Source organism: Camelus dromedarius, chromosome 24, assembly GCF_036321535.1.
Source record: "Camelus dromedarius isolate mCamDro1 chromosome 24, mCamDro1.pat, whole genome shotgun sequence".
NCBI classification, from domain to species: domain Eukaryota; kingdom Metazoa; phylum Chordata; class Mammalia; order Artiodactyla; family Camelidae; genus Camelus; species Camelus dromedarius.
In genome coordinates, this window is record NC_087459.1 from 15,952,919 (window position 1) to 15,980,114 (window position 27,196).

The 27,196-nt window shown below is 42.2% G+C and overlaps 1 protein-coding gene across 7 annotated transcripts; it reads left to right on the forward strand.

Annotated features, from left to right (window-relative positions):
• ACSM5 (acyl-CoA synthetase medium chain family member 5) lies at positions 1-25,781 on the forward strand. 7 transcript variants are annotated; one of them, XR_010377672.1, is made up of 15 exons: positions 4-153; positions 1,865-2,079; positions 5,791-6,001; positions 8,632-8,839; positions 10,803-10,946; positions 12,969-13,122; positions 15,141-15,220; positions 16,386-16,509; positions 17,365-17,445; positions 17,593-17,694; positions 21,292-21,419; positions 21,505-21,604; positions 23,414-23,533; positions 23,929-24,414; positions 25,473-25,781. XR_010377672.1 is itself a non-coding variant. In XM_064478486.1 (14 exons), the coding sequence occupies exons 1-14, from the start codon at positions 75-77 to the stop codon at positions 25,479-25,481; spliced, it is 1,755 nt and encodes a 584-aa protein (XP_064334556.1). In that variant the 5' UTR covers positions 2-74; the 3' UTR covers positions 25,482-25,781. The 7 variants fall into 7 exon arrangements, 5 of the variants coding, with proteins under 5 accessions (XP_064334556.1, XP_031288969.1, XP_031288968.1 ...); XR_004130734.2 differs by lacking the exons at positions 23,929-24,414; positions 25,473-25,781 and adding an exon at positions 22,326-22,444 and having other exon boundaries at positions 1-153; positions 23,414-23,475; XM_064478486.1 differs by lacking the exon at positions 23,929-24,414 and having other exon boundaries at positions 2-153.
• The last annotated feature ends 1,415 nt before the right edge of the window (positions 25,782-27,196 follow it).

Here is a 27,196-nt window from a genome sequence, read left to right on the forward strand (position 1 = left end):
CTGTGCTTGGGGCCAAAGTGCCTGTGGGAGGCTGGGTCAGCAGTTTGCCGTTCCCAGCGTTCCCAGGAGCCGAGATGTTTACGGGCATTAAGGCCTGCCTTCAGCTGAAGCAGCTCCTAGACATCCTTTGCAGTCCCCGGGTTCAAAAACAAGGTACTGGGAAGAGAAACCCTTCAGCAGGAGGTGTCAGCGGCCTCCAAGGCCTTTGCTGATTAAGCCAAGCAGGGAGCAGGGCCCGTGAAATGGCTCTGGGCACTTGGGAAGGGGGCCTGGGATTCTAATTGTCTGCTGCCAAGGGGCCCCAGGAATCCGGGGGTGAAAGGCAGAGGGAAAAGGTGTGGGGCGGAGTTCATGAGCAGTGGGGAGAAGGGGAGGGAGGTCAGGGAAAGGGAGTCCTGAGGCTGCAGGCCACGTGGGGCTGGGGGCCACGGCAGAGGCCGGGGTCTAGGCCCTTCTGGGAGGTGGGATTAAGAAGTCACTTTTCCCCTCCAAACCTTACTTTCTTTATCTATAAAATAGAGAAAATAACACATCATAGACTTGTTATGAGGATTTAAGGAAATAATGTTTATAAAGCGCTTCCCAAATGCTCAATACCCAGTAAGCCGTCAGTAGATGCCAGGTATTATTTTTCCTGTTCTTGTGACCCATTATTATCGTTGGTTATTGTCTCAGCCCGTTTGGGCCACGTGTACTGGGCGGTTTAAACCGCACGTATTTCTCACAGTCCTAGAGGCCGGGGAGTGTAAGATCGAGGCACCACGGGCTCATTGGCGTCTGGCGAGAACATGCTTCCTGGGTCAAATCTGTGTCCTCAGCAGGTGGAAGGAACGAAGGAGCTCTCTGGGGTCTCTTTTATAAGAACTCCACCCTCGTGACCTAATCAGCCACCAGTGGCCCCACCTCCTCACACCATTACCTTGGGGGTTAGGATCTAACACATGAATTTGGGGGGAACGCGAGCATTTAGTCTATGGCAGTTCCCATGATCATATTCTGTGATTGTTATTATCAAGAGGAACTTGGTGGAAGAGAACTAAAACTGGGGATACAGCCCCTAGGCCACCGCTTCATTTCTCAAAAATTTCTCAGTTCACCTGAGGTTCCTGTTAAAATGCAGGTTCTAATTCCGCAGGTCTGGGGTAGGGTCTGAGGTTCTGCCTTTGTAACCTGCTCTCAGGTGATGCTCATGTGGCTGGTCCACAGCCCACACGCTGAATAGCCAGATGCTAAAACTACACTGTCCAGTATGGTAGCCACATGTAGCTGGTGAGCACTTGAAATGTGCCCAGTCCAGACGGAGGTGTGCCAGTAAGTGAAAAATCTACAGCAGATTTCAAAGGCCTGAGAAAAACAACAAAATAATGTAACATATCTGTCTAATAATTTCTTCTGATATTGATTGAAATTGATTGAAATTATAGGACATGGCTAGTTAAAAAAATTACTATCATAGTCTATTTCAGCTGTTTCTTTCTACTTTTTTGGATGAAACTACTAGAAAATTGTATATTACATGAGTACATGTGGTTCACATCTTGTTTCTGTTGGAGACCACTGCCCTCGAGCTTTCTTTGGCTTTGCTGGGCAATTCTCTTTGAAGAACTGAGCATTGGGAAGTGGGCCCTGAGTTCCTGACCTCAGACCCACAGAGATCCATGGGCAGTGAGAGGCGGAAGGGATGGACCTCAGGTCCAGGGAGGAGAAATGATCAAAATCACCCAGTGGAACTTAGACTAAAGTCCAAGACTTTGTTCTGCAAGTCAGTATGTGCTATGGCCATCCTAGGGCTGACCACAGATTCCTCTTCAACCTCAGTGTCTCCCCGGAGCCCAGAATTCATGACAGTGCTCTTTGGTGACAGGCAGGAGCAGCATGAGGCTGTGGCTGAGAGGACTGGTCCTCCAGGTGCTGAGATCTGCCCGGGGTACCTGCGGGTCTCCGGGGCAGCCGCCAACTCTACCTGCCCCTCAGAAGGTCGTGGCCACCTGGGAAGCCATCAGCCTGGGGAGGCAGCCAGTGCCTGAGTACTTCAACTTTGCTCATGACGTGCTGGACATGTGGAGTCAACTGGAAAAGGTGAAACTCACTGTGTCCTAGGGTCCCTCTTGACTTAGGAATTTGACAAGTCTTAAAATGGAAACTATTATTGTTGCAGCTTTAGGAAAAAAATTGTGACCAAGTTTTTGAGCTGTAGACATCCTTGCCCAATCCCTGGTGTGTCTCATTTCTGAGTCCAGACCACACAGTGAGAGAGTTACACCCCTTTTGATTCCTTTCCAGTCATTCTGATCAAGTGAAGGAGAAAGTTTTGTCTACTAGTAGTCTGTTTTTAACATCTCCCTCACGTCACACACGTCCCTTCTAAATAAGGCAAGAGCTTGGCTCAGGCTCAAGCTTTTCACAGATCACAGCAGATGCATAGAACTGAATTCAGATTATCTTGATTTCTCTGTGTGTCTCTGAGCACATGACTCCTTTATTTTCCCAAATGTTGTTGTGTCTCTCTCTGTATTTTATGTTAAAGGTACTAACTTTTTATTTATAGTAGGAGAAAATATAAACTTTATTTCAAAGAATTTATTTATGTTAATTTTAAGAGGAGCTTTCTTAAAGACAAAATATGAAATAAGTAATAGTATGAGTAGGTACAGGAACAGTCCAGTCCACTGTCAGTGGATATGGTAACATTTATGAAGGTGCTGTGAGAATGGCTGAGATTTTACACCTGCAAGCTTGGCGGTCAGACAGACGTGGCTCATCCACTTGAGTTGTGACCTTGGACACACACCTTGAGCTCTTTGGATCTCGTCTATTAAAAGCGAGTCATGCCATATGCTGCTTGGAATTGTGAGAATGAATGGAAACTGTCTGTGAGAGATGGAGCTGGGTGCTCCTTTCCTGTCTACGAAGTATAAGGGTTTTTTAGTTTTTTTAACCACACTAGGCTCATCCTTAGAAGACTTCTCTTAATGATGAAAACAAACAGGGTTAAGTCAGAAAAATGGTAGAATAAGGGCTTTCTAAAATTTTCTCTTCCCTAAAAGCAACCACAAAAACAATAAAAAAAAAAAAACCTTAGAAAAATTGTCAGCATCAACTTTTCAGAACTCTGGAAACTAACCAAAAGCTGAAGTAATCCAGGGGATATTTATTAAAGAAACACTTACTCAAGATTTGGATGAATCTCAGTAAGGACAACCCTTGGATATTACCTCCTTATGCAAAAATACAGCCTTTATGACTATGCTGATACAAGTTTCAAACACATCTGATGAAGTTTAGCTTTCACAAACCAAGAGCTGCCAGAAAATAACAGCCTCTCCATTCTGCATGCATTTTGAAGCTTACCTGAAATCTGCCTTTTCTAAATGAATAATGTTAAGTTGAACTGTACATTTTAAAAACTTAATTGCCATTAAAGCAGAAATTATAAGGATGAAAAAAATGGCAATACATCTCGAATTGGTCTACATGCTAAATGTAATCTTTATAAAAATTCCAGGGGGTTTCTTTACAGAAATAAACAATCTTGTCCAAAGAGTCACATGGAAACACAAGGGACCCATAACAACCAAAAGAATCGTGAAAAAGAAACACAAAACTAGTGGACACACACTTCCTTATTTCAAAACCTACTACAAAGTTACAGTAATCAGGACTGTGTGAGGAAAAAAAAACCCAAAAATGACAGTGTGGTTCTGACATAAGGATAGACATGGATGAACAGGATAGAATTGAGTCCAGAAATAAATTCATAAATCTATGGTCAATTAATTTTCAGCAAAAGTGCCAAGAAAATTCAATGAGGAAAAAATGGTCTTTTCAACTAATGGTGCTGGCACAACTGGATATTCACATACAAGAAAAATGAATGTGGTCCCCTATCTCACACTACATACGAAAATTAATTCAAAAATGGATCAAAGACCAAAGTAAAGGAGTAAAAACTATAAAGTTCTTAGAAGAAAATATAGGTGTATCTCCTGGATTAGGCAATGGTTTTGTAGCATAAGCAATGAAAGAAAATAGATAAATTGAACTTCATGAACATTAATAGCATTTGTAGATCAAAATGAAAGACAGCCCTCAGAATAGGAGAAAATATTTGAAATCACGTATTTGCAACAAATATATATACATTTGTCTCCAATATAAAAATAACTCAGATTCAACAATAAGAAGATAAATAACCCAATGAAAATATAGGCTGTGGATTCAAACAGACATTTCTCTGAAGAATATGAACAAACAGCCAATAGACACATGAGAAGATGCTCGACATCTTTATCCATTAGGGGAATGCAGTCCCAACCACAGGGAGATACCTCTTCACGCAGAGTGACATGGCTAAAACCAAAACCAAAACCAAAACAAGTGAACAAACAAAAAGTGTTAAACAAAACAAATCAAGAAACAAACAAACAAAAAGAACATAAATACAAAACAGAAACAGACGCATAGACATAGAATACAAACTTGTGGTTGCCCAGGGGGTGGGGGGTGGGACGGGACAGACTGGGATTTCAAAATTTTTGATACTGACAGGCATATGCAGAATAGATAAACAAGATTATACTGTATAGCACAAGGAAATATATACAAGATCTTGTGGTAGCTCATGGAGAAGAAAAAAAGTGACAATGAATATATGTATGTTCATATATAACTGAAAAATTGTGCTCTACACTGGAATTTGACACAACATTGTAAAATGACTATAACTCAATAAAAAAATGTTTAAAGAACAAACAAACAAACAAACAAAAAGTGTTTGCTAAGAAGTATTAGCAAAGTAGAGAAATTAGAACCTTTATTCATTGCCAGTGGGAATGTAAAATGGCATGGATGCTGCGGAGAACAGTTTGGCAGTGCTTTAAAAAGTTAAACATAGAGTCATCATATGACCCAGCAATGATTTTCCTAGATATATATCCAATGGAATAGGAGACGTAATTTCACACAAAAATATGTACATAAATGTTCATAGCAACTTTATTCATAATAGCTCCAAAATGGAAGCCACCCTAATGTCCATCAGCTGATGAATGGGTAAACAATATGTTCTCTATCCATACAGTGGAATGTTACTTGGCCATTAAAAGGACTGTAACGCTGACACATGCTACAACATAGATAAACCTTGAAAACATTATGCGAAGTGAAAGAAACCAGACACAAAAGGCCACATACTGTATAATTCCATTCATATCAAGCATCTGGAATAGGCAGCCATAGAGACAGACAGTAGATTAAGGGTTGCCCGGGGCTTGGTAAGGAGAGAAAAACTTGTGGCCACTAATCTGCAGAATATTTCTTTTTAGGATAATGAAAATGTTCCAGAGGTAGATGGTAGTGATGGTTACACAACTTTATGAATATTCTGAAACCTGTTGAATTGTTCATTTAAATATGGTGAATTTTATGGTGGGAGAATTATATCTCAATTTAAAAAGAGGAGGGCACAGAACAGTGTGAATCTAATGCTATCTTTGGCATTAAAAAGATGATGTGGAAAAAAGAATATATGTATGTTTGTCTAAAGAAACACTAAAAGGATGTGCAAGAAACTAATAGCATTGGTTACTCACTGAGGCAGGTGAAGTAGGGGAGCAGGTGGATTGGCACAAGGATGGGAGAAGCCTTCTCAATGCACATCTTTTCATACTGTTTTGATTTTTGAACCCTGTGAATGTAATACTTACTGTAAAATTAAATTTTCAAAAACCAAGGAAACAAAAATCCCCAACAGATGGTTTCAACCTCTCTTCTGCCTACAACGCTGTCTAGGCTGGGCACCGGCCCCCAATCCCCGCATTCTGGTGGGTCGACGGCATGGGAGCAGAGGTCAAGTGGAGCTTTGAGGAGCTAGGGGAGCAGTCCAGGAAGGCAGCTAACGTGCTGGGAGGCGTGTGTGGCCTGCAGCCTGGAGACAGAGTGATGCTGGTGCTTCCACGGCTCCCGGAGTGGTGGCTGGTCAGCGTGGCTTGTATGCGGACAGGTCAGTGAGCAGGGCTGAGACTCCCAGTTGGGGCTGACATGACCTGCCAGAGCTTTGACAGCATCCACAGGGTTCGGGAGATGGAGCAAACTGAACCCAATGTGGAGTTTTGTTTATTTTCCCATTGCCCGACAATCACGAACTTGATCGGGTACAGGGCCAGATAGCACTGAAATTGATTAAAGCAGTCCAGTGTGAGACAAGCAGGGAGTGCCGAGGACTGTGGTGAACTGGAGCTCACATGCCTCGTCAGTCAGGGACAGCTGCTTCTCAACTCCAACCGAATGTTTCCTTGGGTGAATGAGGGCCAGTGTTTCCAGAACTTCTGATTTTGTAATAAACTGGATTTTTGTGGGGAAAAAAAAACCGTCTTCCAATATTTTCATGTTGACAACTAAATTGATATTTTTTAAATTCTGAATGGAATAAACTATATATATATATATATACACACACGCACACATATATATATATATATATATATTTTTTTTTTTTTTTTTTTTTTGCATGGTGGTTTGGGAGCTGCCAGTGTCTGGAGAGTGATGCAGTTACAGATGAGAGACCTTTGTAACCAATCTAGATTAGTTTCACTCTTAGACTTCATGGCTCTCACCGTCACAGCTTTGCCTAGCTCCCAAGAAATAGGCAAGAAGTACAAAATAATCAAAGCAATAAGATCAGCCCTGAAAGATTCCTCTTCCCACTGTCATGAATGCCCAGGACAGCAGATCATTGATCTTCTTGGGCTGTGTCTTCGAGCAGAGGAGGATGGGAAGCAAGAGGACACGGCCACAGAGCCCGGATAGCCCCTGCTGGCCCTGTCCGATGCACTTATTAAAAGGGCTGGAATTTTTAGGCTGATTTTACAAAAACAAGACAACTGCTTTCAGTGGAGTGCTGGTTTCTCCGCCCCCTCCCAGAGCTTTCCACCACTTACAGTGTTGTCCACCCCCTTCCAATCATGTTTGCAAATCTACCTGAAATTTGTTTTTACAAATAATACTTGCAAAACAGAGGGGTACAAAACCCACAACAGGAAATTAGCCTTTCTATATTAACAAGCTTAATTCAGCCATTTTGTGAATCAATTGTCCAACAACAAAAAAAAGGAGGCAGAAATTTTTATTTAATTCTTACATATTTTTTGCACACTATATAAAAGTGAGCACCATTTTAATATATCCAGCTCTGAGGAAAAGAAACAGGCACACTGGTTTGAGAACGTCTCCACACGGCATGACATTTAAGGTCCATTTAAATGCCAGGGCTGAGTTAAGGGAGCCCCTGTCCTTTTCTTGAGGACCTGCTATGCTCCAGGCACTGTGTTAGGCACTTCGTGTGATCAAAACTTCCTTTGGAGTATTACGATAATTATTTTTTCTATTTACCTAAATGTCTCCAGTTTCCCCAGTTATATAGATTCCCACATTTCTTTTTGTCCCAACTGAATAACTCAACACTGCATTCCCCACTGCAGCTTCCAGTCTAGCACCCTCTCCATTTTAGAGGCTACTCCAGCTGGACGTCCTCACATTCTCCCATTCCCACGTTCTCCACGTATGCATGCATCACTTTTCCTCTAGGCTACAGTGTTCAGCTCGTTTCTCTTACTGACAGCTCCTGGTCTCCACCATCTGCCTGGGCCCCCATAGCACCGCACACAATGCCGTGTGGAACAGACTTGTGCTGGAAGTAGCTAACACAGAGAGATGGCGTGAAGAATCGTACTGTTCAGCTCCCAGAGTGTCCGTGCTGGGCTTTTCCTGTAAAAGTGTAGAAAATAGAAGGTTGATGAGAACATTGCTTTGGCACCCACCCGCTTCGGGATCGGCCCCTTCCTCAGTCTTCTGTTCTCACTCTCTGGCTGGGGTTGGATGACTGTAATTCTAAGATCTCTTTCCTCTTGTCTGTGAAATGAGAATGCTGGACTCGATCGAGTGTGAAGTGTTTAAAGCCTGCAGTATGACACTTGAGTGATTTTTCAAGTGTCTGATTAAACTTTGACCCTGCTTTCTGCTTCCTCATCCCTTCTCTTGGAAGAAGATGAACTCAGCTACCCTCAGAGTGGCTTTGGTTGAAGTAACATGGAGCCTCCACTGCTCCACCTACACCCCCGCCCCCCCTTGCCCCAAGCGATCCACATGCAACACTGAGTTTCACTGTAGCCTTTTGTTTGAAAAGCATGAAAAACCATTGAACTACGTAAACTCTAGGGCAATATAATGCAACGTTCAAGATCATGGGCTCAAGTTCACCACTGTCTGGGTTCACAATTCCAGCTCTGCAGCATATTAGTTATGTGATCTTGGGCAAGTTATAAAGTTATCTAAGGGCATAAAGGTTTAAGTCTTAGTTTTTCTGATCTGCAGAATGGGTATAATAGTATCTACTTTCCAGGGTTGTAAGAATTAAATGAAATAATACATGTAAAGTTCTTAGCATATATAAGCACTCTATAAGTACTTTCTGGATTTCAATATTATCATGAATAATGCTTTTTCTAGTTCAGGCATTCCAACTCTCTCCAGCCCCTTCCTGCTCCTATCTGTGATGGGAATATGTGGTCTGGACCTGTTCGCAGGGGTCTTTCCTTGTTGCCCAGTCAACATCCCTTCTCTGTGTGGTATCAGGGGCTGTCATGATTCCTGGCATCTCTCAGCTGACAGAGAAGGACCTCAGATTCCGGCTGCAGGCATCCAAGGCCAAGTGCATCATCACCAGTGACTCCACGGCTCCACAGGTGGACGCCATCAGTGCGGACTGCCCCTCTCTCCAGACCAAGCTGCTCGTGTCAGACAGCAGTCGGCCAAGCTGGGTGAACTTCCGGGAACTCCTCCGGTAAGTTGGGGGCTCTCCAGAGGACAGCATAAAAACGAGGCCAAGGCATTTCTCCTTTAAGCAGCAAGAATGCACTGCTGATTGCACACAAAGAGGGTGAATCAATCAGGAAGGAATGCACACTTTGGAAGCCAGACAGACCTAGGACCTAATCCTGGCGACTACTGTAAGATCCTTCAGCATCACTCAGTCAGTACTAGACTTGTCACTAGCTTTTTTGTGCATTTACCTCTATAATGGTGATAATAATTACAGAGTTACCAGCCAGAATAAATGGGATGATCCATATGAGGCATTTAGTGCATAGTAGGTGGTCAGTTAATAATCTAATCGTCACTGCCATGTAGTGAGTGCTCAGTGTATGCCAGGTGTGCTAGGTAGGCATTCACCTACATTCATTCATGCAGCAAAGATTTAGTGAACATCTATTTTATGACAAGAATGGTGTTTGATGCTCAGAACACAATAATCAGACATTGTTTTATTTAATCCTTGGAAAAAACCCTATGAAGTACACTTTACCCTAATTTTACAAATGAGGAAACTGAGACTTGGAAAAGCAAAGTGACTTGTTCAAGATGCTAATAAGTAGTGAAGTCAGTGTTGGGGCATTTGCCTTTGAGCAAGGTCTGCTGGAAACCTATCTGGGCATTTGAGACTTTGTCTTGATTGGAAGCCAGAACCAAAAAGCAGCCCTCATAGGCGTCCACGCTGTTAAATCACAAATGCCTGTCCCCATAGATCAGCTGCATCAGATTCATCTGGGTGCTATTTAAAATTTATTTTATTTTTTGACTAATATCAACACTTGTCTCTTGTCCCTAGCTTAATTTAAAAGAGAACTTTGTGTCACGTACACTTACATGTTATAATTTTCAGGATTATAAGACCCACAAGCATGGATTATAAATAATGTGTCCTATATTTCCTAAAATATTATATTTCCTAAAATATTATATTTCCTAAAATATTATATTTCCAATATACGGTACTTTCCTATACTATATTTTCATTATATTCCAATACAATGGTGAGCAGCTGAAACTTGAACAGAAAATAGTCAACACATGTAAGAAATAAAATTAAGCATGAAAGATATATTTTAAAGTTTGAGGACATGGTAAATACCTTTTAGATTGTTCTTTCCTACACTAGAATATAAGCTTTCTACCGTAAAATTATGGGAAATTACTTATTTATTTACCTAGCTATTTATTTATTTATTTATGTGGGGGTGCGGTTTTAAATACAGACTCCAAGGCCCCACTTAACCAGACATATCTGAGCAAGGGCCCTGGGAATCTGCATTTTCAAACATCTGCCCAGGTGATTTTGAAGAGTTGCCAGGTTGGTCCAGATCAGTGCTGTCCATTTTGGCCGTCATTAGCATTACTTGAGGAGCTTTCTAAAAAAAATAAATAATAACAATCGTCAAAGATTCTGATTTCACTTTCCCTCCAGGGTGGGGCCCAGGTAAGAATATTTCTTTTAAACATTTACCAGGTGGTCCTAAGATGCAGCCAGGGTTGAGAAACAGTGAGTTCGAAACTCTCCAGGTCACAGAACCTTAGGAATGACCCAGATCTCAAAACTCCAAATTTAGGGAACACTTTAGAACACAGCTCTAAATTACTAGGAGCTGAGGTGGGGGTGGGAACCGTGCCTCATGTGGGTGTGTTCCACCAGAAAGTCCTCACGCCCTGATAACAACACAGGCTTTTTGACTGAGTCACTTGATCATTCTGAGCCTCAATTTTCTCATCTGCAAAAGGTTATAATGATAGTACCCACCCCACTAGGTGGTTCCTGTAGGGATCAGAGAAAATGCGGGCTGGAGCTTCCAGCACGTGCCTAACATGGAGTATTTATTAAAATGGTAGCCGGCTTGTTGTTGCACATATTTTTGTAACTATGACTATTTTCCCTACTAGCAGTATGCCCCTCGAATTTTTATACTTTACAGGGAGGCATCCACAGAACATAGCTGCGCGAGGACCAAGAGTCAAGACCCACTGGCCATCTACTTCACAAGCGGCACTACCGGGAACCCCAAGATGGTTGAGCACACACAAGCCAGCTATGGACTGGGCTTTGTGGCCAGTGGAAGGTATGAGGACCGCTTGTCTGGTGGGTCCGAGGAGCAGAAAGTAGGCAGATGAGCTGGAGGAATGTGAGTGAGGCAGAAAGTGGTAGGAGTTGAGATCAGACAGCTTGAGGGGGGCTGCAAATCAGGAAGGCTTTAGCTTTATCCTGAGTGAGGTGACAAGCCATTGGAGATTTTATTTTAAATTGTGGTAAAGCATATGTACCATTAAACTTACCATTTTAACCATTTTTAAGTGTATAGTTCAGTGTCGTTAAATGCATCAATGTTGTGCGATCATCCCCACCATCCATCTGCAAATCTTTTTCATCTTGCAAATCTGAAACTCTGCACCTATTATACAAAAACTTCCTATTCCCTACTACCCCCAGGCCTTGACAACAACTGTTCTGCTTTCGTCTTGATGAATTTGACTACTCTGGGAATCTCATAAAAGTGGAAATCATACAGTATTTTTCCTTTTGTGTCTGGTGTATTTTACTTAGCATGATGCCTTCAAGGTTCATCCATGTTGTAGCATGTGTCAGAATTTCCTACCTTTTTAGGGCTGAATAATATTCCATTGTGTGTATACACCAGTTTTGTTTATCCATTCATTCACTGATGGACACCTGGGTTGTTCCCACTGTTGCAGAAAAATGTGTTACAGCTCAGTTTTATAGCTCGGTGTTACAGCTCAGTTTTGACAGCAACCTAGATCCGGGTGAGACACCAAGCAGCGCTCGGAAAGTTGTAGAACTCAGGTTTATTTTGCCAGCAGGCTCAGAGGAGTTAACACTCCAAGCTCAGGACCCCGGCTGTAGGTTTACACAGGCTTTTATCAGCTGCCAGTTTACACTTTGCAACATCATATGCAAATTAGGTATAAGGAAAGCTGACTAATTAAGAACAAGCTTTGTAGAAATGGACCAATCAGGAGGGAGAGAAATAACCAATCAGGAGTGAGTTCCATGCAAATGAAGTACTACAAATGGACCAATCAGAAGCTAGGGAAATGAACCAATCAGGAGTGAAGGAAATAACCAATCAGGAGTGAGCTCAGGGAACCAATAGAATTTTAGGTGTAAGTAAGCTGTTTCAGAGGCAAAGAGTGAGATAGAGTCTCTGGGCCAGGGAACTGGATGGTGCTGGTAGGAGAGAAGTGGCCCTGCTTGGGGATCCTGCCGGTCTTATTATGGGGCTTTCCGCCTCACCACCTTTTGGCTCTTGTGAATAACACTGCTGTGAACATGGGTGCACAATAACTGCTCAAGACCCTGCTTTTAATTCTTCTGAGTATGCACCAGAAGTGTAATTGCTGGGTAAGATGGTGATTCTATGTAATTTTTTGAGGAACATTAGAGTATTATGAGCAGAGGAGTGACATGATCTGATTTGTTTTTTGAAAGGATAACTCAGAATATTGGATTGAGAATAAACTGCAGGGGGCAAGGATGAAGCAGAGGACCACTTAAGAGGCCAGTACATTAAGAGACGAGGGTGGAGGCTTGCTTGCCTGGGGAAATAGCAGTGGAAGGAGTGAGAGGAGGTGAGATTCTGAAAGTATTTTGAATGCAGACCTAGTAAGATTTGATACGAGGTGAGAGAGAAAGAGTCAAGGACCATGCCAAGTTTATGTTTATACTTGCTAAACTATAACCCTCTCCAAGAAAGACTAATCATTTGTTTCTGTATCCCTAATGATAAGTGCTGAATAAATGTTGACTGAGTAAAGAAAGTGACCTTACCCCATTATGTGGAGATTATTTCTTCCCTTATATATCACTCCCAGTAGACTATGAACTGCTTGGAAGCATGGGATCTGTCTTTTTAATTCTGTACCGTTAGCCTAGGGCACAGGGACGTAGAAAATGCTCAATAAATGCTTGTTGAGACAAAGGTTGACTTTATGGTTCTTATACAGATTTGACAAGCATAAGTGAGTACACACGGTAAGCAAGGCTCCAGATAGGGGAATGGATAATGTAATCCTTTTGAAAGATAGAAATATTGCTCGGAGTTCTGACTTACTTTCATTTTTGGCAGAAGGTGGGTGGCCTTGACTGAATCGGATATCTTCTGGAACACGACGGACACTGGCTGGGTGAAGGCAGCCTGGACCCTCTTCTCTGCCTGGCCTAATGGATCTTGCATTTTTGTGCATAAGCTGCCCCAAGTTGATGCCAAGACTATCCTGAACGTAAGAGACAAAAATACCTCTCGTGTGTTGAGTATAAATAAGATGAGTGGGATATAGGTTTTGAATTTGCAGGAGAAGAGACATGAGTCAGTGACAATAATGGTTCTTTGGTGCTCCTAGGACCTTCCATAATCTGGTTCATGCCCACTAGGCTACCTTGAATCGTTGCCTATCCTCTAGCTATGTCCCTAGACAGAAGACACTTTGTATCTTCAAATCTCTGCACATTCTATTTTTTCTTCTTGGGGTGCCTCTCCTGCCACTACTTGCTTTCCTATGCTCATGTCAAAACCACAGTTACTTTTCAACACCTTGAGGGAAAATCATAACCTATTCCTCAACTTTATGTGCTACTGTCCATGGTGCTGAGCATAGGTATTTCCCCCAACTCTAGAGTCTCCTGCCCACCCTTCCAGGGTTTTCTCATACTTGACGTCCCCAGTAGAGACACAGGCATCCCTCCTCTGCCCGTCACTTCTTAACCACAATTTCTTAAAATATCAGGGGAACCACCTGCCCGTGTTCTTTGCACTGAAGCAAGCTGGATCACATGGCTAATAGGACAGACTGGGCCATCAGTCAGGCCTCTGATCCTTCTGATCCTACATCTTCCATTTACTAGCTGTGTGTCCTTGGGAAAGTCACCTAAGTTTCCCTGAACCTCGTGTTTATCATCCTTAGGAAAGAAAGGGATAATATAGTTGCATAGAGTTGCGGTGAGACTTAAATAATACTAGGCATATGGTCTGGCACGTAGTAGTTTCTTAACACATAGTGATTGTATTATCACCATTATCAACCTCACCATCATTATTAATCAGGTAGGGCTTGATCAACTAGTGTGTGCCTTCTCCCTCCACTGCCCCTAGTCCTGACATAATGTATATATTAGTTATCTATTGTTGTGTAGTAAATTACCCCAAAACATAGCAGTTTAAAACACAAATATTTATTATCTCAGTTTCTGATGATCAGGAATCTTGGAATCAGTTTAACAGGTAGTTCTGGATCAGGGTCTCTCATAGGGTTGCAGTCAGGATGTCAGATGGGTACACCCATGTTCATAGTAGCATTGTTCATAATAGCCAAAAGGTGGAAGCAACTCAAGTTCCATGGATCCAGATAAACAAAATGTAGCACATGCATACAATGGATTACGATTTAGCCTTTAAAAAGAAGGAAATGCTGACACGTGCTACATCATCTTGAAAATATTATGCAAAGCAAAATACGCCAGCCACAACAGAACAGATAATGTACCGTGTCTTACCATCATCAAATTTGTAGAGACAGAAAGTGGAATGGTCAGGGGCTAGGAGAAAGGGAAATGAGATGATATTTTGTAACGGGTAGAGAGTTTCAGTTTGGGAAAATTAAAAAAAAAAATTCTGGAGGTGGATGGTGGTGATGTTTGCACAACAGTATGAGTTTACTTAATACCACTGGTAAGTACACTTAAAAATGGTCAAATTGGTTAATTTTATGTTATGCTTACTTTGCCACAATAATAAGAAAAAAAGATGTCAGCTAAGACTGCAGTTATTTTGAGGCTTGACTGGGGCTGGAAACTATGTTTTAAAACTCACTCATGTGGTTTTTAGAAAATTTCAGTTCCTCACTGGCTGTTGGCCACAAGCTTCCGTTCCTCACTACGTGCACTTGTCCACTGGAGGAGTTGAGCATACTCACAACACAGGGAGTGATTCAAGAGAGGGAGAATGACAGCATCCAAGACGGAAGCCATAGTTTTTGCATAACCTAATCTCAAAAGTGACATCTGCATCATGCTACTGGTCACACGGACCAAATTTTGTGTACGTTGTGGGAGGGGACCCAGTTGGAACACTAGTAGGTGGGAGTCATTCCAGGCCATCTCAGAGGCTGGATACTACACACAGTGCTCAATTTTTCTCCTCTGGTAATTGGAATGTGAAGACCCAATTCACTTGCTCCAACTCCATGAAGTCCCTCCTCCCTAGTGACTCTAAGAAGATCTTCCGCCCTTTGTTTTTGTTTAGACTCTGTCCAGGTTCCCGATCACCACCCTCTGCTGTGTCCCCACCATCTTCCGGCTGCTTGTGCAGGAGGATCTAACCAGGTAGGGCCCATATTTTTGGTGCTTTGGGGGCCTAAGTATGTAAATATATAGCACAGGTACCCCCCTCCACCACCCACACACGCACACATACACCCTCTCATTCCAACTTTCTGTCTCTTGGTCTCTCTCACACACACATAGTCACAAGCACACATACCCATATCCTTTGCAGATACCTCTCAATGAACTTCTGGTGAGGGGGAGAGTGTAGCTCAATGTAGAGTACATGCTTAGCATGCACGAAGTCCTGGGGTTCAATCCCCAGTATCTCAAATCAATCAATCAATCAATCAATCCATCCATCCATCCATCCTTCCATCCATCCATCCATCCTAATTACCACCCACTCCTGAAAAAAAAAAAGAATAAACTTCTGGCCCTAGGAATTTGCATCCAGATGGAACTGATTAGATCTGACAGTCTGAAATTTCAGAGCTCGAGGTAGGCGGTCTCCCTAATCCCATGTATCTGGCCATGAAGCACCTAAGAGAGCTAGTTCTTCCATGATTGTCAAGATTAATTTTATGATGTATGGATTCATCCCATTCATTGATCTGTTGTAAATTATCTCCACAGCATGAGTTGACCAAAATCAGACTCTGAATGATTTGTTCAAACAAAATGTGGTTGAAAGATACTCAGTAATATTAAGTAATTGTCAAACCAATTTGATCCAAAGAGGAAAATGATAACAAATGTATTTGCAATCACTGATTTTTCACATTTTGGATAGTTTATTGAATGGAGGAGTTTTGCAATATATTTAATATTTGTCAGAATTTTTGTGTTCCTGGAGGGCCACTTTCTATATTTTTAGTTTTTAATTTATCTTTTTCAACACGTAGTTGTCCCAACCAATTTAATATCAATTAGTTTATTTACAACTAAATCATTTTGGCAAATTCACCTGAAATTCACCATGTTATACCGAAGTCTACTAAGTGAGTTTCTGATTTTATTCCAAATTCAAGTTGGATTTTTTTTTTTTTTTAAATTACCGGTACATGAGGAACATGCCTGCAAGGCCGGGGCACTTGGAGCAGATTATAAAGTATGGGAGTTTATGCTTTAGTGCCTTCAGGTGTCTGGACCGAGGCAGCAGTGCTGGAGTGTGGGGTTGGGATAAGGGTCCTGACACAGGTGGCCTTGTCTTCCAACTGAAAAGGTACCAGTTTCAGAGCCTGAAGCACTGTTTGGCTGGAGGAGAGGCCCTGAACCCTGACGTGAGGGAAAAGTGGAAGAGCCAGACAGGCCTGGAGCTGCACGAAGGCTACGGCCAGTCTGAGACAGTGAGTGCAGCCGGGCCCTGCCCCTTCCCCAGCACCTCCGCCTGAGCCCCCTGCCAGCTGCTGGGGAAGGCTGGTCTGCAGAGCCTCCTGCCTTGCTGGCTGTCATCTCTGAAACGCTCAGGGACTGCCCTGCCCACAGGGAGGAGAAGCTGTTTGGGAAGGGATAAATTTGGGAGTTTGAGATTTGCAAATGATGATCACTATATATAAAAAAAACCATATTTCTTCTGGATAGCACAGGGAATTATATTCAATATCTTATAATAACCCTTAATGAAAAAGAATATGAAAATGAATATATATATATACATATTTGTATATATATGCATGACTGGGACATTATGCTGTACACCAGAAATTGGCACATTTAACTGACTGTACTTCAATTAAAAACAAAAACCAAAACTCCATTAGCCTTTCTTCCCTTTTAGTTGAAAGGTAATTTAAAATAATTTCACAATGACACCTTAGCCAGCAAACTAACTCTTGAGGCCGAAGGTGTTTGCCTTCACCAAGACAGCCTACGTCTGTCTCTGGTCAGAGCCCAAGATCTTAAACAGTATTCTCTATAGCCATCCAGGCACAAATCTGGCGATCAGCTGAGTCTTTGGCTTCATGACACGTTAAGTTCTTCACGTGCCTATTTGAGTGTTCAGTAAGTGATTCTCGTCTATGAAAAGAAGGGAAAGAAGGAGGGAAAGAAGGAAGGAAGATGAAAAGTAGAGAAAGGAAGAGAATGTAGAAGACGAAAGGAGGCGAGAAAAAGAATTAGAAGGCACAGTGAGAGAAAAGGTATGGACCAGGAAGGAAATAAAGAAACAAGCTCCCTCCTTATTGGTTCTGGTGTCTCTCCAGGTTGTGATCTGTGCCAATCCCAAAGGCTCGAAAATCAAGTCAGGATCCATGGGGACTGCATCCCCACCTTACGATGTGCAGGTAGGCAGCCTCTCCCAACTGTTGGTGAAGGTTGGTTCCTTCCAAGAGGAGAGCAAAACACACATCTGGATTAGCAACACGGGACTCGGCTAGCAGATGGCCTGGTTGTGCAGACTTCTAGACACCGTCCTGTGATCTCTCCACCAGATTGTAGATGATGAGGGTAATGTCCTGCCTCCAGGAGGAGAGGGGGATATTGCCATCCGTGTCAGACCCACCCGGCCCTTCTGTTTCTTCAGCTGCTATTTGGTAAGTGGCCATTTTCACAGTAAGTGCTGTGTGCCAAGCATTGTGCTCCGTGCTTTATACACATCTATTTGTTTAACCTTTGTAGTAACTGCAGGAGGTGGATTGGCACTGTTATTGACAAGATGCCATTATTGACAAGGAAGCTGAAAGATGAAGTGACTTATCCAATGTCAATTACCTAGTGTGTGTAAGGACAAGGGATGTGAATGTGGATATGCCTCGAGTGCAAACTTATAAGGGCAACACCAGCATTTTAACGATGAGAAACTCAAGGTTCAGCGAAGGGAAGGGACTCACCAAAGGTCAAACTGCAATTTCGTGCCAGAGCCTAGTTTTCAGGACTCTCTTTGTCTTGAGTCGTGTCTGGATAAATGTTCCCTGGCAGTGCTGTGTCCTAGGATTCTAGTCCACGTTTCTGTGATAATCTAACGATCACCTCTCCCTTATACCCACCCTGGCTGGTGTTCACAGTGGGTGATTCAAATGTGCAGCCAAGCTTTATAGGAATTCTATCTGCTGTGCATCGGTTACCATATTGAAAAGAGCAGATAAAAATCAGCTCATTTGTTCCTGGAACGTTGTATGTGTATTTTAGCAGCTTTTCTGTGACCACTAGAGAAATACTCTTTCACGGTATTTTATTTAAAGTCCCAGAAACCTACCTACAGAACAGCAACAACAGCCACATAGTAATTTCATCCGGCAGAGATAATATCAAAATGTAAGTGTATTTCTTTCTCACAGTTTTTGTAAGTGAAAGTAAATCCCTGACCTTCCTGAAGAATTTATTCATTCATTATTCATTGAGTGTCTCCTTTACACCTTTAGGTATACAGCACCGGACAGACCCATGTCTTCTTAGAACTTACATACAGAACCTCTCTGGGTCTGTGATCATTCCATTGAGCAAGTAAAGTAATTTGTCAAGTTATTTGCTCTTTTCTTTCTGGATCATTTTTAACTGAAGGGAAAAAAAGATAAATCTCTTCATGAGAATCATTGTATACAAAAATTAATAGAGGTCGCAGTCCAGGGTTCCTGTGTGAATGATGAGAGGTCAGTAGACCGAACAGTTAAGCCTGTCCCCCCTCATCAGCAGGCACATTTCAAACTCATGTTGACCACTTCCAAATAGCTGAAATTGCAAAATGTCCACTAAATGACTATGCCTATGTCAATTTTACATCCAGTATAAGGAATCTGCTTATTTTCCTAAGGAAACAAACTGTCAAAGACACAATGTCCATTACAGTGTTGTTTATCACAGACAAAAAATGGGGAGGAACTATCTGAATTATTTTTTTAAGTTTTAGTTTTATTTTTTTGGGGGGGGGGGGTTGGGGGAGGTGGTAATTAAGTTTATTTATTTAATGGAGGTGCTGGGGATTGAACCCAGGACCTCGTGCATGCTAATCCTGTGCTCTACCACTGAGCTATACCCTCCCCATCCTGAATTTCTAACAGTGGGAAATTCGTTATATAAATGATATTATAGCATTGCACACACGCACACACAAAAACAGAAACAAAAAATAAGAGAAAAAAGGAAAGAAAAAGAGAGAAAAGAAAAGGGAAAGAACAAAAAAGGAAAAAGAACCCAAATTCCTAACATGAAATTGTTTGAATAAATAATATTACAGCCACCCAAGGGAATATTTTTAATTAATAAATATTTAATATTATAGTACATTAGGCTTTTATTCTTATAAGGAGATGCTTACAGTATATTGTCAACTGAGGTAAAATTGGACTGTAGAAATATATGTATAGTATGTTCCATATTCACACAAATGTGCGTATGCATAAAATCACAGATAAGCCATGAAAAAGTCCTATACATGAGATCAAATTTTTACCCTTGGTTATCTGAAGAGTGAGACTGATCTTTTGTCATCCTTCATTTTTATGCTCTATTTATACTATAAGAGACATGTAATTGTCTAATACAGAGATGATAAAAAATTTTCAATGAAGTCTATGCAAGCGAAGGTCCTCAAGTATAGTTTAATACATAATTGGCACCATATCACAAATGCAACTTTATAATATGTACTTATTTTTTAATTCTTTTTTTTAAGTTGAATTATAGTCAGTTATAATGTATCAATTTCTGGTGTACAGCATAATGTCCCAATCACACATATATACATATATTCGTTTTCATATTCTTTTTCATTAAAGGTTATTACAAGATATTGAATATAGTTCCCTGTGCCCTACAGATGAAATTAACATTGAATTATGTCATGAATCTTTTTTACGGCACAAAGTGTTTTGGGAAAAAATCCATCTTCTATGGCTACTTGGATTGCCTCCAGTTTGGGAGTGAATGTGGTTGCTATGCTTTGTCTAGAACATTCCCTTCCCAGGGCCCTTGCTCTGCGGGCGGTGCTTTGACTCCATCCTCCCGTGCCCAGCCTCACGACAGGTGTCATTACCTGAGAAAATTAGAGCTTTATCCATAAAAACATTATCATAAGTCTCAACATCTAGTAGAGCGAGTCTCTCCTTCTTACTCAACTTCTTTAGAAATATTGCACTTGCTCTTGGCCGTCCGCTTTTCACATGCACGTTAGAATCAAGCTGTCAAGTTCTACGGAAACTGTTAGCATTTTAGTTGGAGTTGCATTGTTTTTAGATCAATTTGGGGAGAATCAACATCATTCGGCTATTAAGTCTATCTTTCCATTTATTCATATCTTCTTTAATGCTTTGTGCAATTTTATATTGTCTGTGTATGCTTCTCATAGATTTTGTGTTAGATTTATTTTTAGGTATTGACAACTTAGCTTTTTTCTTTGTCTTTCAGAATACATTTTGAAAGTTGAAGTATAATTTACATACAATAAAATGCTCCCATGTTAAACGCGTGTAAAATGTAAACGCAATGACCTTTGACAAATGGTCACTGTGTTAACCACCACTGCAGTCAAGATATAGAACATTTTTATTACCCTAAAAAGTACCCTTGCGTCCCTTTACAGCCAATCCTTAGCCCCCAGGCAATTGCTAAATTATTTGTTGTCACTGAAAAATATTTTTTTAATAAGAAGTTCATGTAAATGGTGTCAAAGTACTAATTTGTGTGTGTCTGGTTCCTTTGACGCAGCATAATGTTTTCGAGATTCATCTCCATTGTTGCACGTGCCAGTAATTTGTTTCTTTTTCTTGCTGAGTAGTAGCTTTGAGGATCAGAGTTTGATGTTTTATCTCTTTCTTCCACCCTTGCCTTTCAGCCAGCCTCTTGCTTTCTATCTTCAGTGATTCCTGAGCACAAAGAGTATCTGTGTATTCTTCTATCCTAAAACAAACAGAGCCAGTAACTGCCTTGTGCCCACCCTCCGGTGTGCGAATGTGCTGCCTAGACCCTTCTATGGGTGGTAGTGGGTGGCTGTCCCTAATGCCTTCCTGGCAGCTTCCTTCCAGTTAAAAGAGGGAAAACCCATAGGTTCATGGCTCCCTGTCCAGTGGGGACTTCTGGCCACTGGACTTCCTGTTGAGAAGTCCCCAGCCTTCTGCACGGGGCTGCTTGGGACGGACGTGTGTCCTAAGTGGCTGTGCTCAGATGGCTCTTCCTGGGCTCACTTTGTCTTTCAGGACAATCCTGAGAAGACAGCAGCGTCAGAACGAGGGGACTTTTACATCACAGGCGACAGAGCCCACGTGGACAAAGACGGCTACTTTTGGTTCATGGGAAGAAATGACGATGTGATCATTTCCTCAAGGTCAAGTTGTCTGCTCTCTGCCTCCCCCTTTGAAGCTTCATCGGGGAGGGGTGGTCACCTGGAAGAGTTTCTTTTTCTTTTCCAGCTACCGAATTGGACCCATTGAAGTGGAAAGCGCCCTTGCCGAGCACCCTGCTGTCTTGGAGTCTGCTGTGGTCAGCAGTCCAGACCCCACCAGAGGAGAGGTAACTAGGCCAGCCAAGAACATTGCCTCCCGGTTCTGTGCCTGTGAGCACCCAGCAGAGTGAGCTGCAAGGCCCAGAACCCCCCACATCCCCAGGTACCACAAGGTCTGAAATGCCACATCAGACAGACACACATCCATTTTGGTTAAGCATTGTCCTCATGTGCTTAGAGATACACATACTCTCTAGAAGGATATAAACACTTTAGTGTCGAGTGGACAACAGAACTGGGTCCCAAAGGGACTATTAGGTGGGAGATCTTGGTGGCAGGTACAGACTTTCTCATCCATTCTGTTCGATAAAAAAATCCTTTTACATTTGCAGATGAGGACATAGTGAGCACACCAAACATGGTTGCTGGTGGCTCTAACATGGGAGGGATAGCCAACTTGAGGGAGGACCGAATAAATATCCCAAATGACCTGGATATATCAGAAAGATGGGCCAAATTTAATAAGCTAGCCTCTCTCGGGAGAAATGCACATTCCTTCTATGGGTCCCAGAGGAACAGACAGTGTGAGAGAAATAAAGTCATAGGCAGATCTATGTACTTTTCACCGGCTGTAAATCCAGCACAATCCTAAAGTGCAGTGTAGTTACCTTATGAAAGTTTGTACAACATCAGGCTGTATTCTCAGAAGCATCACGGCAGAGGAGTGATCCGTGAAGTCTGGGCCCTGGACTGGTCACAGCTATATCTCCTGGGGTTCTTCTTTTACAGATTTCTAGACCTCAAGTCAGACTCGCTGAATCAAAGTGACTGGAGATGCAGCCCTAAGGAATCTTCATTTCGTCCAGAAGCCCCTAGCCAAGTGATTCTGATGCCCACTAAAATTTGAGGTCACTAACACAGAGTGAGGGACATGAGAGTCCCATCTATGTGATGGAGAAATTATACCTGGAAATGTATGCCTAGCTCTGCATGTCATGAATGAATTGGACCTGTGGCAAACGGCTGTGTGCTCAAAGCCTAGTGCTCAGAACCGAGCCCAGCACATAGAAAGTGTCTGAGAAATGCTTGGTAGTCATAGCAGTAAGAGAAAGCCCTTCCTAAAAACCAGATCTGTCTGAACATGAAATGGTAGTGAGATGCCCACCTTTGCAAAGTATGCAAAGACAGTGAACCAGCACTTAGGGTGTTGTTGACAGAGTTGTATGGTGGCCTTTGAACTCTTCCGTTCCTATTGGAAAACATGTTTTATTGTACCCGAGTTTGAGACTCATTCTCCTCCTTGGCAGGAGGCAGCCTGCAAGAAAGATGTGGGCAGAGAGAGCCAAGGTGCAGAGTGTCTCTCAGGATGCCTGAAACAGCTGTGTAGCAAAATGCTCGCTGATTGCACACACTCACACATGCAGCCTCACAGAGACTCACCTCCCCTTGCAAGTGGTCTGCAGTTTCCCCTCATCCTGCTTGTCCAAACCTATACCCAGCTGCCTTCCTAGTCATGAAAACCTGTAAGTAATTGGCCGTGAGGAGTTTGTGAATCTCCTCTCTCCAAACTATTTGCATCCTAAGAAAAATCACCTTGGCTCCTAACTGTGTCATTTCGTGTATGGGGAATAGTTTGGAGAATTGGACTCTGAAATCATTCCACAGAAGCCACAACTCCCAATAGCTGATACTGGGAAGACAAGTCATACGGAAAAACAAAATTGGTGGTGTCCAATTTGCTGGCTGAGTCCAAGGCACTGATAGAACTTTTATGTCAGGCTGGTAAACGTGAGCACATTTTCACAAGGCTAGGATAAGGAGGAAAGAGTTGTTGTATGAGGTCCAACTTTCTCAGTTTTGTTTTTGCTTTCCAACAGGTGGTAAAGGCGTTTATAGTCCTTTCTCCAGCCTACTCCTCACGTGATCCAGAGACGCTAACCTGGGAACTCCAGGAGCATGTGAAGAGGGTGACTGCTCCATACAAGTACCCCAGGAAGGTAGACATCGGACGATCTAGGACATGCTAAGCTGGGGAACGGAACGGGCACATGCTCCCTGGAATTGCACTCAGGGAGGGGCTCTGGGGAGACGACCCTACACATAGCCCTGGCTGCTCCTTCAGCCCTTTCCTCCTGTTTCTTCCGAGTAGCACACTGGGTTCCCACTCTAAGAACTGGCCATAAGCCAGGTTCAGGGGGTGGTGCTGAAATGCTCTTGGAAATACCATGCCAGGCTCGCTGTTTTGATTGTTGCCACTTGGGAGAACCAGGAATCAGGGAGTCTTTCCAATGAAGTGGCAGAGGGGAATGGCTCTTTCCAGACAAAAAAAAAAAAAAAAAAAGTCTTTCTGGGAATCGATGATTTCAAAGCGTTTTTGTTTTATGGCAACTAGGTGGAATTTGTTTCAGAACTGCCAAAGACGGTTTCTGGAAAGATCCAAAGGAGTAAACTGAGACGCCAAGAGTGGGAGAAATGAGAGGCAACCTCGGAAAGGCCCCCCTGTAGGCCTCTGGAGCGTCTGAAAGGAACTGGGGGATCAACGGTTAGCCCCCACTTGGCGCATCATCCCATCATCCCTTTGACCCTTCTGACGTCAAAGGCTTCCAGCTTCCAAATAAGCATCTCCAGAATCACTGCGTGACCCTGGAAGAGAGCAGAACCTCGTTAACCCAGAGTTCACAGCCACTGCCCAGACAAGCAGATGTTCGGTGGCTTGACTTTCCCCTCTGTCTGGAGGCATCCTTAACAACTGCCCACTGGTCTTTCCTCCTCAGAGCTTTCAGCTATCCCGCCGAAGGACAGGTCACCAGAGCGCTGGGGCACTTGCGATCTCATTCACTGCCAGTGAGAGTGTAGCCACTTGACCCTTTTTAAAAAAGTAATTAATTAATTAATTTTTTAAATTGAAGTACAGTCAGTTACAATGTGTCAAGCCGGAAAGAGAGAGAGAAATACCACTTGCCCCTTTTGATAAAGCTATTCGGTAATCATATCCAGGGCCATAAAATAGTGGTCATACCCTTTAGTTCAGAAACGCCATCTTTCGTAGTCACTGCAAAAGATAGGATTCAAAAGATATTCACTGTTTAAGACCATGAAAAAGAATGGAAAGAGAATGAATGCCTAGAAATTTGTTTTTTTAAATCTATTTTTATATATAGTGGCTAACATTTGCAAATCTCAAACTCCTTAATGTATTCCTTCCCCCTTCCATAAGATTGTTTACTATGTCTGCGAGTCTGTTTCTGTTTTGTAGATGAGGTCATTAGCATCTTCTTTTTTTCTTTTTTAGATTCCACATGTGAGTGACATCATATAAAAAATAAATTTCTTCTGTATAGCACAGGGAGCTATATTTAATATTTTGTAATAACCTTTAACAAAAAATATGAAAATGAATATATATATGTGTATATGCATGATTGAGACATTGTGTTGTATGCCAGAAATTGACACATTATAACTGACTGTGCTTCAATTAAAAAAAAAATGAATACCTAAACAATAGGACGGTGATTAACTAAATTGTAGTAGATTCACTCAATAACAGCTTATGTGGTCTTTAAAAAGATGCCTTGGGGGAAATTTGAGTTAAATTAATTTTAAATCAGAATAAAAATAATGTATGTACAGTGGGGAGCCACAACTTTGAAAGGTAAAGGAAAAGCTACAGATGGAGAAAAGACTAAAGAGAGATACGCTGAAATGTTAATAGTAATTTTCTTGGATATTGAAAATAATGGATGATAGATCTTTTTTTCCTTTCCCCTACAATTCACTATTTTCCAAGTTTTCTCAGTGAGTATATTTAACTCTTTTAATGAATAAATTATTTTAAAGAAATCGTCCCCCAACACCATACTCTACCTCATGTCTTGTTCTTCTTCCACTTACCAACAATCGTCTCCAAACGGTCGTATGTTATGTTTTACCCAGGAAAGATAGAAGAATCTGAAACCATGTCTCAGAAGCACAGAGATGGAAAGGACTGGCTCTGGCAGCTGAGACCAGCCATGCAGAGAGGCAGCAGATGGAAACTCGGAGTGATTCCGGTGCTCCTCACCCAACTCCTCACACTTCCATTCACTCATTAACCCATATTTACTGAGAGCCTGCTCAGCCCCGGGCTCGGGGAACACAAGCATAAGAAAGCGAACCCAGTCCCTACCTGTGTTAGTTTGCTCGAGCCGCCCTGACACAGTACCTCAGGCAGGGCAGCTTTAATAAAAGAGATCTATTCCCTTAGCTCTTGAGCCTGTAAATCCAAGATCAAGGTGCGGGCGGGGTTGGTTTCATTCTGAGGCCTCTCTCCTCTTCTCCTGTGTCTTCACATAGACTTTTCTCTGTGTCTGTCTGTCTGTGTCCTAATCTCCTTTTATAAGAACACCAGTCATACTGGATTAAGGTTCACACTTTTGACCTCATTTTAACTTAATCACCTCTTTAGGCCTCCGTGTCTCAATATAGCACATTCAGAGGTACTGAGGGTTAGGACTTCAGCACATAAATTTGAAGGGACACAATTCTGTCCACAACACTACCATTGTGGAGTTACAGTCTAATGGGGACGATGAGATTATTCATCAAAGAAGAATGCAAATAAGTCACAACTGTCATAAATGTCATGAAGGAGAGAATACAGTTAAAACACAGATGGGGAGACTGATTGAGACTCGGGGGACTCAGGGTATCGGGGAGGCTTCCGTTAAGGAAGTCCCCAGTGAGCTGGGATTGAAGGCAAAGTAGAATTAAACTAAGAAATTGGGGCTGAGCTTTCTGAACAAAGGATACAACATGTGCAAAGGCCCTGAGGTGGGAAAGACAGGTCTGTGTTTCTAAAAACAGCTCACACTCAGCACAATTCTAAATGTTTTAACTCTCTACCATCCTATTGGATGGGTACTGATAATACCCTTGTTTTACTTACATGTCAACTGAAGTAAAAATGCATGGGAGAGCTGTTAGTTTTGGTTTTATTTGGGGACTTACTGAAAACTGTAGCTCAGGAGACAGTCTCTCAGGTAGCTCTGAGGAACTGCTCAGAAGAGATAATGGGGGAGGTCAGTGTATATGTGATTCTGGCAAAGGGGTGTGTGCACCCAAGCACACATCTAGGTAGAAGCTAGCTGCTAGTCATGAGGAATGAATGTCAGTGATTTTAGTGCTTTGTAAGTATAAGAAGACACAAGAATCCATGTTCATAAAAATTCTCCTGAAATATTTCTAGCTATCTAAGAGTCTGCTGCTTGTTTTCTCAGAGCAGAGACTGCCTCGTCCTGATTTTTGTCCTTTCAGGTTGCATTGTAAGTCGGCAACCGCAGTGGCTAATGACTTGATTCTTGTAGAACTGCATGATGGGCAATGGTCTTTATTTTACAGATAGAACAGAGAGATTAAGCAATTCTCTGAAGCTCACACAGCCAGTAGCTCACAGAGATGAAATTCAAACCCAGGTGGTCCAGTGTCCACACATGCTTCACCCTTCAAGACTGATTGAGGACAGCCTGGTTTAGGAATTTTGTTTTTCTCCTATGACTGTTAGGGGGCCACTGAAGGTTTATGGCAAAGAAATATATCTCCTAAAGTTTCACTAGTCGTAAAAAGAAAAAAAACTTGTCTAAGTGATTTATCTGTTCTTTATCTCTTTTCTCTTTATGGCA

Coding starts and splice junctions, on each gene's coding strand:
- ACSM5 (XM_010982574.3), top strand. CDS start 75: ATGTTTACGGGCATTAAGGCCTGCCTTCAGCTGAAGCAGCTCCTAGAC. Junction 15,221..16,385: donor GTGCAGGAGGATCTAACCAG/GTAGGGCCCATA, acceptor CCAACTGAAAAG/GTACCAGTTTCAGAGCCTGA. Junction 17,695..21,291: donor GTTTCTTCAGCTGCTATTTG/GTAAGTGGCCAT, acceptor TTTGTCTTTCAG/GACAATCCTGAGAAGACAGC.